The sequence below is a fragment of the Colius striatus genome, chromosome 20 (genome assembly GCF_028858725.1).
Source record: "Colius striatus isolate bColStr4 chromosome 20, bColStr4.1.hap1, whole genome shotgun sequence".
Classification (NCBI taxonomy): domain Eukaryota; kingdom Metazoa; phylum Chordata; class Aves; order Coliiformes; family Coliidae; genus Colius; species Colius striatus.
The window spans coordinates 7,099,357-7,112,241 of NC_084778.1; the positions used below are offsets into that span (position 1 = coordinate 7,099,357).

Below are 12,885 nucleotides of genomic sequence, written 5' to 3' on the forward strand. Positions count from 1 at the left end.
GGAACTGCACTGCTGGAGTGCAGATAGGGAAATCAGCACAGGATCAGAGCCAAGAAAATGTGCTTGTGCTCCTTACAGCCCTGTGTGGCAGAAAGCCTTGCTTTCCCTTAAAAAAGCACCCTTTTCTCTCCACAAAGTTACCATAAACCATAGAAATCATTTTTACAGAGGTTTTCCTCCACAAGGATGCTATAGAATTTACAAGCTTCCCTTGCTAAGCAATACAGATGTGCAAGTGTAATTTTCTCTGCTGCTGTAAAAAAGACAAACTAAAAGAGTCATTTAAAATGAAACATGATCACTCTTTAATGGCACACGGCTCCCATCCGATCCACCTCCATCAGACTCGCCAGCGCAGCTCCAGGTTCCAGCAGGGGAGTTGCCTGATTTGGTGGAGGAGAAGGAAGCAGTCGTTTTTGACAGACAAATGCTACAGCTGATAAAAAACCCCCCACCCCAAAACAACTGATGAAATAACCAGGACTGGGGCTTGCTCTCTTCAGCAGACATCACAACACCACATAAATGAAGATGACACAGCGACAGGTTTCTACAATACGCTACATGCCATCACTCCTTACCTCCTTGAAACTTGCTTTTCCAGTCTTTCAAAGTTTTGTTGCATTGAATTCCCTGTCACTGTTCTAAGAATGTCCTTGTTAAAACTAAAACACCTGTGAGCCTTCCCTGGGCAGCCTTGCCTCTTAAGGGAGAAAACAAAACCCACGTGATCTCGGCATTAATTCAATCTAAAGTGACGGATGCTGCTGAAGAAAGTACGTCAGAACTTCCCAACCTGCTGCAACCCAAAATTCTACCTCCCCAGCTGTAAAAACATAGTAAGGAATAGCAAGAACAGAACATAAAAGCTAAGGCTGATTTCTTTCTGGTTATGTAGTTATGGAATACTTGCTTTGTTCCAAAGGTGGTGAACACTCAGTTTCTATTGTGCTTTCATGGATGTCCTCAAGTCAGCTGCAGATACCTACATTAACCATCTCAGCTCTAGAAATGAGCTGCTGCACTGACAGGCAGGGAGTTCTGACACATGAGGTCCTACACACACACACACAGTATCTGCAGCTGATGCAGTTTTACTTTTGGCAACAGAATACTGCTTTTTTTAAAAAACACAGATTTTTGGCTACCTGAACCAATGTTAAGGGAGATGAAGTTTTGACCTTGAACTCCATGGCAGTGTCACCTTAAGTATGCAAGTGTGTAGGACAAGAAACAGGCCAGAGCCCTCTGAAACAGCACTTAGAACCCACAGCTATACATGGCAGGCAATTAGCATTTACATATTTAAGCCTCAAGACAATCCATGTGTGGTACGTCTCACCAACTAGCAAAAGGGGCATTTTGCTCTTAGCCTTAGCCAAGGGGGTTTGCTGGAAGCAGCCTGTGCCTCTGTCACACTACCTGCATGCCTCTGTCATGCCCATCTAACTGCACTTTCAGTTTGTGGAGCTCTTCGATCTCTCGGTTGTGACGCTCCGTTTTGTGCCGCACCAACGAGCGGTAGAAGTGAATGGTGAAGACGACAAAAATGAGCCCCACTGGGACCATGATGATGGTGGAGACCAGTGCTGACTGCCAGCCTGCGTGGCCACTGGGCTTCTCAGCGTTGGTGGTCTCGTTTTTCAGGATGGAGCCCACAGGCAGGAATTTGATCCAGCAAAGAAGCACGACTTCAGCGAGGAAAAGGAGGATCCCCAAGACGGTGGAGAAACCCCAGGCCAGCTCGATGTAGGGGTGCATGCGCTCGTGAGGGGACTCGCTGATGGAGTTCAGGTTGTGGATGTTGCTCACTGCTTCCACATTAGGTAGGATGCAGGTGCTGATAAGAAGGGCAAAGAGATGAACTGCCACCAGCACTGTTGTGCAGGCACTGAAAGCGATCAGCAGCATCTGGGGGTACTTGTACTGCACCTCCAGCTGCACCTCCACCATGGCAACCTGGGAGAAAGGAACAAAATGCTTGTCAATAGTTGCAGCTTTTCCCTTTTTCAATGCATTCAGCCACGAAAGCATCTTTATTCAGGAAGAGCACATAAGCTCAAGTACACACTCAAGTGCTTTTTAGAATGGCAGCCTACATGGATCATTGCTGTTTCCCACTCGCAGTCTGCAGCTTGGCCTTCCCGAAGGCTCACACACAGGTTTCTGCACTGTAGTTTTCTGAAATAACATCTCTCTCCTTTCAATCATGAGCCATATGAACTGCACCAAACCAAACACACAACAGAAGGAACTCATTAGACGACAAGTGGAGCTGGGAGGCAGCTGACAGCCTGCTAGCCCGCCCGCCCCTCACACATTCTCCTTCCGCTCATCGCTTGTGGCTGCAGCGCAGGAAGTTTCAACTTCAGGCCCATAAAGAAAAGCAAAAGCGAGCAGCTCTCCTGGCCAGTGGCCAGCAAGGTTTCACCACCTCTCATGGGAAGCATGCAAGCTACTTTACAGTTTAAGTTAGTTCATAGTTAAAATAGCCACCTTCTATTCTCAGAGCATTGTATGTTTGTTTTTACTACAAATATGCCCAGATGAAAGTTATTTATACCCTCAAATTTCTCCCTTGAGAGCTAATAACTTACTGATGTACTCAGCAGAGGCAGACAACTACTAGCTTATGGGTGTGCTCTACAACTCTGATAGGAGTCTGTTTTCTCAAAACAAGAGCTGTCATACAGTGAGTCTCTAAAGCTGTCTTACTTTTTTTTCCTTTAATCGAATAAAGCTTAACAAGCAGAATAAGTGCAAGAAAGCAGGGAGCTCTGCTGAGATCAGAACTGGAGTCCTGGTAGAGGCCTGTGTGGTAGCATCCCTGAAAGGACTGCAGGAACTTTTTGCTCAGAGAAGCTTCAAAAACAACAGACAAGACTATCAAACACTCCTCTCTAGTAACTCTCTAGCAGCTTGCTTGGATCTGCAGCTGCACTTCATGATTTGCATGGCTATGAATCTGCCTGGCAGCAGGCAAAACCTCTGGTGATCCCAGGCAACCTGCTGCTCCAGCAGCATCCTTGCAGGATGCATTAAAGAAAGGAGAAGCAGACACTTGGATGTCTGCCTCAAGGCACTGCCTCTTAGGACCATCACGAGAAGAAAACATCTGAACAAGCAGCTTGATTCTGGGAGGTAGAAGGATTTTGCAGAATGGAGTTATGATTATCCAGACTTCACCTGAGACCACCACTGAGCAGCCATTTCAGGCTCTGTATAATCACCTCCACCATGTGCTCTGCCATTACTTGTTAATAATATTATGGAAGATTAGGAGTACACTTACGCTCTCCCTGCTAGTAGCCCCAAAAGGGATTAAAGGGGATGGAAACAAATGCCTAGGTTGGCATGACTGCTCGATTACCTGCATTTACTTTGAAACCATCATCACCCTGAACGAGGGGACCACAGTCACGTCTGACCACAGCAGTGATCAAGATGTGTGTTTGTGGTGGCAAATGGTCATTCTGTGTAAGTCCAGACTTTATCAACTAGTGAAACTAATATGTATCAATTATTTAGGATATTAGAGACACCAAAAATATCGTGACCATTCTTGGGACATCCCCAGCCTTTTGTTCTGATTATAAACATGTGGGGTTTCTACTTTTTTGGTTTTTTAAAGGTTCCTGTTTGCAGTTCTTGTTGTGTAGAGGAGAAAAACAGTAACACAGGATTGGCTTCACCATCTACTGCAAGGTCAATTTAATTAAAGCACATTACATGTTGCCTTGCATACATTCCCTCTGCAGTCCCCTTATATTGGCTGGAGAAGGAGGAGGTCAGACTGATGCTGTGATTGTCACACACACTCTATCAGCCAGGAAAAGTTGCAGCTACAGTGTTCATTATTGGGTGCTGTAATACCCAAAGACAGTATTCAGCAAGCTGAATAAGAATTGTACCTGCACGTCCGATTTATAGCTTTATATTAAAGCTGAAAGCCTGGCTGATGTCAACATATCAATTTCTACTTGTTATCCTTCACATGAGCAGCACTTTTCAGCTAATTGGATGTTTCCCCAGACTAACCTATTCCCTAGGGCTAGCTTCAGCAGCGCAACGTGATGAATTTTTAACACTGACTGATGGCTCAGTAAGAGGTATTTCAGGGAAAACAACATCAACAATCCAGCTAGGGCAGCATGGCAGAAAAGCAGTTCATTTAACCCAAACAAGTACTGGAAAGGTGAGCGAGCTCCTATTGCTGTACCCCATATGGCTGTCACGTCATTCTCTGACCGGGATAAGAAAAAGAGGACAAGCTGACATAACCCATTTAAAAAAACATTAAATAAGCTGCTGGGTCTGTAAAACTATTAATATGTCACGTTTGATACAATTATACTCTTCCATAACAACAGCCTCCTTTAATTTAACCTCTTCCCAGAAGCCAGGGTGTCAAGGGCTTTACTTTTCACAGAGCACTCTGCTGAGCCACAGAATATCTCAGCATGGGTGCAAGTTTAAGCCCTACTAAACTCCACACTCATAGATTTGCTAAAGGACTCAAGTACTCAAAATACTTTTGAGTTAAACTGCAATTTGGGTTGGGTTTTTTTTCCTTAGACCAGCACAGCCCAGCTTGTCCACAACAAAGACGATGCTCATCTTGAGAAAGTTTAGACAAGGATGGATAGTATCAGGCAAAAGGATGACAAACAGCTTACCATAAACCACATTACATTCACACAGATGCTCTGGCAGCCTGTAAAAACAATCACTCTGGTAGATGCAGAGTAGGGTTTTGGTTGGGTTTGGTCAAATACATAACCTGTAGCAACTGGACAAGTATTAAGAAGACTAATTAACAGTAATAGCTCTTATTTCCATCAGGAAAAATTAAGGTGGTTTCCCAAGCTCCCTCTAAATCTCTTTTGCCCCTGGGAGGCTGTAGATAAATGCAACAGCTCTACAGCACACCTCCAAACAGAGCTGGCACTGCAAAGGATCCATGTCCTCCTGATCTGCCCCAGCTCTCTGCCAGAAATACCAGCAATCTCATCGAGTAACAAGGAAGGTTCACATTATTCTGCAGCCTGTTCAGAAGGAGCTGGATTAAAGCCACCGGCCTCTTGGTTAAATATCCATCGGCTCGTAATAATTTGCAGCCAATATGGAACTGGCTTGAATCAAACACGCTGACAGGGAGGTAAATAAAGCAATAGCCAAGCCCCGTGTGACATTTCTTTACATAGTCCTATGCACACAGGGCTCCAGGGAAACTATTTAACTCTAAATAACTTCTCTACTTTCATCAATAGCCAAATAGATGCTTTTATTAGAGAGTAAGCATCCATGAACCAAATACCTGCATGCCAAATGACCAGCAGAGAAATAACCCAGTAGGAACTTCAGCTTTCACTGCAAGGTCTAGTACCATCATCTGGGAAAATGTTTGCCAATAAAGAGAATCCCTTATTGCAAAGAATTATTTCCAACAATTACTGCTTTCAAGTGTACTTCTGTTAAGCTGCTGATTGTAATTAACACTATTCATGCCTACGTGTTTATTTGACTTGCATTTTAAACAGGTTAAAGAGAATAGAAGTCAAATGGTTAATTTTGTGTGCTTGCCAAGGACTTTCAGCAACTTTCTGGTGTGTGAGTTAAGAAGGCATTCTTTGTTTTCAGCTACGTGCTTGACTGACACAGAACTCAAGAGGCACAATGAGCAGGCTCACAAGAAGCCTTTTAGAGCAAGGAAGCTTCTGAGTGAAAGAAATCTACAGGAGGGCACCCAGCTTTCTCAAAATGAGGAGGTACCTTCTGCTATGTCAGCACACAAAATTGGCTACAAACCAACACACACTGCTCGTAGCATCGCTTGCACAGAGTGAGCACACAGGTGTGCTAAAGAGTCTGAGCAGCCCTGCAGCCTGCTCACACCTAACTCACTCCCTGCTTGCATTTCTCCAACTTCACTTTGAGTGACCACCTCTGTCATCCCAGACTGTTGTAAAGTTATGGATGATTCACATTCAGGGGGATTATGAGTGGAAAAAGCAGTTAAAGAAGCTAAAACAAAACAAGGAAAGCTATCCATAAAGTTCTGGAGGTCTGTCTGCCCCCAGCTTCTAAGCTGTGGGAGGCAACATCTTCACATCACATCCCACTCACGCAGGTGCTGCCCTCTGCCTCTCTGCATTCAGCTGACAGATCTCACGAACAACCAGTCCTGCCCATTTCCTAAGCAGAAAACCTCCCCTAAACAGACTTCAGTTCTTCCTCCTGTTCAGCAACACCCAGAGGGGAGCTGAAGAGGCTGACACAGAGCACAACCATGTTCTGCTAACACCACAGCTTAGACAGGTCTGGCCCACTGACTTACTTGCTCACTCCCTGACCTGGTTTTGACCTATGCAAATAGCTGCCAGATAACACTCATGTGCTGCACAGAGGAAAGCAAGTACCAGGCATTATTCCTAATAGGCAGCACTGAGAAAAATACACCAGGTTTGGCTCCCTCCAGGCTAGAGTCCCCTGACACCAGGTCTGAGGCTGGAGGGCCTCATCTCACACCTCAGTGTATATGCCCCATATGCTATGCAAACTCTGCTGTGGCAGACTATGTCCAACCTCCACCTTATTTTAGACATTGTGACCTGAAAAGACACATAATGTTCAGGACCACAGCAACCACAGAGACCCAGAGGAGCTCTGTGCAGCAACCAACAGCCTCGGGGCCAAAGCAGAGCCCAGGTCCTGTATTTTTTAGCAAGGCTGGTGGAACACTGAGGATCGACTGCAGGTAGGGGAGTTGCATGTTTAAAGAGCTGACTTGACAGCGTGTGGGTGACTGTTAGGGAGTTCATGTATCTGTGCTGCCTCCAGAGCCAGCTCAAAACTTTTCAGGAGCAGCCAAGCAGAAGGCCCCAGGCAGATGCCTCCCACTTCTTCAGAAAACCACAGTATGTCCCACTCCTTGGCAGGAGGAACACACTAATTAACAGCTGACGTGAGAGCACCAAAACCTTCATGATCCAGAAAGCATTGCTACAAAGTACACCTACCATTGCAAATCCAGAGAGCAGTGCAGAGGTTCTGCTGGAAGCTTTCAGTTTGGCTCGGCTCAGGTACAATTTTCTCCAGGAAAGGGCTTGAACAGAGTGGTGGTTTGATGTGACCAGTTCCAGGTAGCTGCGCCGGACCCAGTCCCGATAATCCATGCCCTTTGTACCAGGTTCAGGGCAGCAAGCAGGGGTGGAAGGATCCACCGGAACGTTTAACTCAGAACTCATGATGAGGGAAAGGCTGAGGGAACAAGAGAGACATGTTCAAAAGGAGGCAGCAGAGAGGACAAGTATCAGCTCCTGGAAAAGCTTATGTTTAAACAGTGGCCTTCAGTCAGTAGGAAAAAGGATGGATCAAATACCATCACACTTGCAAGGCACAGAACAGGGAGAGGACCATCTATAATTGCTACAAATGACCATGAGAAGTAGGAAAGATTACACAGAAGCCAGGAATGGCTCCAGCAGGAATGCAAGAAGGCTGCACAGCACTTGCCTTTTCATTTCAAAGCTGGCATCTCAATTTTCCCCTTTAGTTCCTCCTTGCTAATAAAAAAGTTTTATACAAAGACACTTGGGAAACAGAGTCCCCATCTTATTGTTTTGAGATGACAGTTAATTTCACAGTGCACCATGGACTGGCTCCAAACACATCTCCTTAGAGCACCAAAGTAATGCCATGTAGCATGCTCACTTTGTGCACTTTCTTTGGAAACCAGTTTAGTTGGGCATAGTTCTTGCCCAAGACTTCCCTGGCAGTCAGGGAGCTGAATGCAATGTAGGGTTAACAAATGAACTTCCCAAGTTTCTGCAGTGGGAAGTGAAATTTCCTGTACTTCTCACACTCCACTTATCAGCCACATCTGACCAAGAATCCAGTTCCCTTACTACCACCGGTGGCTCTTAGCAAGGGGAAAGGAAAAGACAATTCCAAGGGGAAAAGTGAGCTGCCTTCCAGGTAGTTCCAACATCTTCAGATTCAAGAGATGATACTGAAAGATGTAAGAAAGCAGCAAGACTATTTCAAGTGGTGAAGACCACAGCTACCAGCAGAGCTAAGTCAGAAGTCCAAACCACCCCCTCCTTACACCACAATGTAGCCAGGCTGCTGCCAAACAGCTCTGGTGATCTCTCTGCTCTCCACTGATACAGAACAGAATTCACTCAATACTCTGTGCAAAAATTGCTCAACTCTGACCAACATCTGAAACTAGATGTTCAACTCAGCCTTCCAAAGAATGGAAACCACGATTCTCTGATTCATCCTCACGCTCCTGACTCTGCCAACTGACCACCATGGAGGCAGCAGGTAGCAACACCACACGAGACCCTTCTGGCTCTAAATACTTACCAACTCCTAGGAGAAGGAGGTGCATGCCCAGAATCACATATGGTGTGGCACTAATTAGTCCCAGTGCCACACCTCAAGGTCACAGGCATCTTGCTGTTTGCCTGAGAGGAGCACCAGCCCTTCCTGCATCTCCCCCAGCTCTCCACCTCTGGCTGTGGGATAACAGCAAATAAACTCACATTTGCTGGGAGATTTGAGGAAGTGGCAAAGATAAAAAGGACATCAACTCCCCACAACTCCAAACACTGTTACTACAAAAGGAACAAAGCTGTTCCAGACACAATAACAAAGATCAGAGTGCATTGCAGGTCTTAGAATTGTCTGTCCCTCCCTGAGAGTGGGTGGCTTTCAGACTGCAGCCCTCATAGGCACAGTAAAGAGAGCAGCAACAGCACAAAACTTCTCAGCAGTTTTTGACAAGGCCATTATTACAGTCCCTGGAAGACTCTGGGATGTCTCCTTAACTTCTCAGGCATTGTTTTCCACCCTCACCACTTTAAATAATTTGCAAAAAGCATAAAAGAACACTCACACCACAATAAAAACAAGAGCAGAATAACAGGGACAAACTTCCCTGCTTGTTGTGTTTCCAGAAAAGGCAAGAATCACCTATTTTATAGAAGAAGAAAAAAAGATAGTATCACTCCCCAAGCCCCCTGGGAGGATTGGAGCAGAAACATTCTATGAGCAGCAAAATGCAAAGCTGTTTCCTGTGAGTGACAACATCCTGTATGGATTCTGCAATGTACAGTGTGGGCTGAATTTATTATCTTTGTCCTTACTCGATACACTGATGGTCTCTACCCAGACATTTCTTTTCACAAAACACATAGGAACTTTGTATATAAGAAACTTCAACCCCTGGGACAAACTCAGTTGAAAAGATGAAATCAGAGGTTAGAGAGGCAGAGCAAGAGTGCCCAATCACGTCTGCTTCTTTCCTTAGAAAAATAAGCTAAAAATACCACAAGGATGAGTTTTTACTCTGGAGCAGCTCAAGAGATGTTCCCAAATCTATAAACAATGGCAGAAAAAACCTCCATAAACACAAACATAGCCCAAACAAGCAGTAACAGGACAGCAAACTCACCTTGCTGGCTACAGACATGGAGGGGCTGGGCGGAGGGCTCAGAGGGCTGAAACACAAGACCAAAGCAGTATTTTACATGCACTGTACCTTAAGCAATTTTACTCTGGAAATACTTTTCAGCCAGTTATCTGCAGCAAGGGACAGTTATTCTGAAGAGTTCATTTTCCTGTCTTGCAACATTAAAGGTTTAGGACTCTTACTCAAAGAACTATCCCATGGGGGTTTATGACACAGGGCTGTTGAGTTTTGGAAGGAGAATCAGCACTTCCCCAGGACACCTCTTCCTCACAGTCAGCTCTGACCAAGCCCATCCCAGCTGTGTCTTTACTCATTTCTGTTGCAGCACCGATGCGTTTGAGCCCACTTTTCCCACTGAGGAGGACAGAAAGCCCTCTGCGACTGCTGCCCCGTACCGATGTTGCTTATCTGCCCAGGGCAGTGAGCATGGCTGGAAAAGCCTTCCCTGTGCCTTGCATCTCAGCTCCTCCTGTGCTGTTGCAAGCACACGTGCAGGTATTTCCTCCCAGCAGGGAACAAAGCAGACACAGCCGCCGGGCTGAGATATGCGGATGCTCCTCCCGCTGCCGGCGCTGCCCTCAGCAGTCGCCCACAGAGCTCTGGCTCAGGAGTGCTGTCGGCTTCTCTGCCTGGGGCTGCCCCACATCCCAAGGCTGATGGGAGCGTTTGTACCAGCACCTTTCTCCCCTGGCTAGTACCGTTCAACACCATGGCTAAGCCTAACCCCAGGCCCTGCTACTCCCCCTGCTACCCAGCTCTCTGCTATGGGGAACCCTTTCCCATGTTCTCCTCAGGCCTGGAACCCCACCAGCAGCACCCCTGCGATGTCACACTGCCCTGGCAGGCTGTGAACACCCCACTGCTGCAACGATCCTTGCAGCTGCACACCTCAAACCGGGGATCACCCTCGAGCAGGATGTGATCCCTTCATCCCACCACAACCGGGATCTATTCAGAGAGCACCACCTAAGCAGGGGACTTCTTCCTCCTTCTCCCTAAGCACCCTCAGCACACCCGGGCAGGATGAGACCCCACACAAGCAAGGATCAAAAGCACTCTCAGATCGGGGCTTCCCCAAGCCAGAATGAGACGCTTTCACAGCCAGGACCCTCCCCGCAGAAGGCATCCTCGACAGGGGATCCTCCCGAGGCAGGATGGAACTCCCTGTGTGGCATCTCAAAGATCCCCTCAGGAAGGATGGGACCCGCTCTCTCCCCACAGCTGGGATCCTCCGTTCCAACAGCGCTCCGGGTAGCGGCTTCCCCCTGCCATAGGCTGGAGGTATCTCCCCTACAGCTCCCTCATCGAGAGGATTCCTCTGCCAGGATTACAACCCCGAGAGCTGGCCTCTGCACCTCAAGAGAGCTCCAAAACACCCCGGAGCAGTACAGGACCCGCTTCTCTACCCACTGCGGATCCTTCCCACATCCTCCCACCACCCCGGGCAGGATGAGGCACGAGATACCCCTGTCTATACAGGATGAGTCCCTTCCGCCTCCAAACACGCCGGCGGGGATGAAACCCGTTACCCCTGAGCGCGGGACTCGCCACCCCGGCCAGGATGAGACCCCCCCCCGTCCTCACCCCCCAACACAGCCCCCCGGGGAGGGCCTCCCCCCTACCCGGGCAGGATGCGTCCCCTCGGGGCGGCGGGGGCGGGCCCGCGTCTCACCGCGCCGTCTGCGCAGGGGCCGGGCCGGGTCGGGTCGGGCGCGGCGCCCCGGGAGCAGCCGCCGCCGGCTGCCGAGAGCCGGAGCCGCCTCCGCCGCTGCCAAGGCAACGCCGGGGCCCCGCCACGTGACCCGCAGGAAATGGCGGGGCGGCCCCGCCCGCGTCACGTGCCGCCGCCTGATTGGCCCGCGCGGCGCCGCGGCGGGAGGGGGCTGCGGGACGCACCGAGCGCCGGCCGCGGCGCGCGTCCTGCGGCGGGCTGGCGGCTGCGGCTCCCGCGCCAACGGGCATCGGCTCTGCGGCTCCCTCAGTGCGTGTCGGGGTGAAACCCCGCCCCCCTCCCCCCAAACATCACTCGTTCCACGCCGTGGGTCTCTCAATCTTTCCACAAATAGGTGTTGGTGTAAACGTGCTTTTATTACAATTATTGATTATACAGCAAGAAGTCATCACTTACATAATCAAAACTGCTGCTGCCGCTGAGCTGCAGCATCCTCTGGCTGGAGCTCAGCAAAGGGTCTGGCAGGCAGACTGCCATCTCCCTGCTCCAGGAGCCCACACAAGCCCACCCAAGGACAGGGATGAGTTATGGGGAAGAGATGGAGTCCCTTTCCTGAGAACAAGATCAAGAAAATGCTGAAAGCTGGCACAGTGGGTCAGCTTTATCAAGTGACAATCCCCTCCTCCTGAATTCACTCTGTCTGGAAGAAGGAAAAGACAAAGGAAAGTGATTCCTATAAAGCAAATGTAGTTGTTATCCTGAGCATGCTGTTCGCCTCTGACATTACAAGTGCCTCTGCTCGGCCGCAGCACTAACACTGCTGTCTGTCAGGATCCCACGCTTGCACCAACACACACAGGAATGGACCAGCAGCCAATTTTTAGCCCCTTGAAGATTAGTCATCATCAGAGAAAGGAGAGGAACTCATCTAGAAAAGAATCCAGAGCAAGAATTTAATGTAAGCAGGTCAAACTCCTTGGCAGTTTCAAACCTGCAAGTTATTACTGCTTTTTTTTGTGCCATATTTGGAACAGGAAAGCAATTGTCTCTCATTTTACTACACATGGGAGCACTTCCCTTTTCCTGCTCCACAGACAATGTTCTCCCATTTTGAGGTCACAGAGTACTTGCATCTGTCTGAACAAAGAACCATCCCTTCAAACACTCCCTCTGAAGTATGAAGACATTGTACTGACATGAACAACCACAACATGGCATAGTATTTTTCAGAAATCATAGCAACACCTACCAAATACAGCTCCTACACGCAGCCACCCCAGCAAGAAAGGCTGATGCCACTTTCAGCAACACATTCTCCTTGCTTTTTATGGATTTCACCTACAAACTCAGCATTCCTAGAAAATGAAGAGGATGAATAATTCAGCATGGGTAACGATGGTCTCTTATGGAGGCAGGATGAGGCCACACCACCTGAATTCACCAAGACAAACTCAAATCTACCTTTCTCACGACTGAGATTAAGTGTGTCCTCACATTGTAACATCTGCTCTACTGAACGCAGAGGAGCACTTATTTTTTCAGCTTACAAGCCTGACAAGCTCGGAGGCAGAACAGCCTTTGTTTATTTGTGAGACTCTCACTTCTCCTCCATCCGCAAAAGCTCAGAATGATCACAACATTTTTATGGCTTTTCCTATAACACAGACATATCAACAGGGTTTACCTGCCCTCAGGGGGTTCGAGCAAAGCAGTTCTCATCACTCATCTCTCCTCA

General features: G+C 48.1%; 1 protein-coding gene across 3 annotated transcripts; it reads right to left on the reverse strand.

Moving 5' to 3' along the window:
* Window positions 1-281: 281 nt before the first annotated feature.
* Window positions 282-11,240, reverse strand: ORAI2 (ORAI calcium release-activated calcium modulator 2). Of its 3 annotated transcripts, none has more exons than XM_062012627.1 (5): window positions 11,151-11,240; window positions 9,461-9,506; window positions 7,020-7,260; window positions 1,423-1,959; window positions 282-383 (listed from the first exon to the last, which is right to left on the reverse strand). In XM_062012627.1, exons 3-5 carry the CDS (start codon window positions 7,245-7,247, stop codon window positions 306-308), a joined length of 843 nt encoding a protein of 280 aa, XP_061868611.1. In that variant the 5' UTR covers window positions 7,248-7,260; window positions 9,461-9,506; window positions 11,151-11,240; the 3' UTR covers window positions 282-305. The 3 variants fall into 3 exon arrangements, with proteins under 3 accessions (XP_061868611.1, XP_061868610.1, XP_061868612.1); XM_062012626.1 differs by having other exon boundaries at window positions 11,101-11,207; XM_062012628.1 differs by lacking the exons at window positions 9,461-9,506; window positions 11,151-11,240 and adding an exon at window positions 8,371-8,481.
* Between the last annotated feature and the right edge of the window lie 1,645 nt (window positions 11,241-12,885).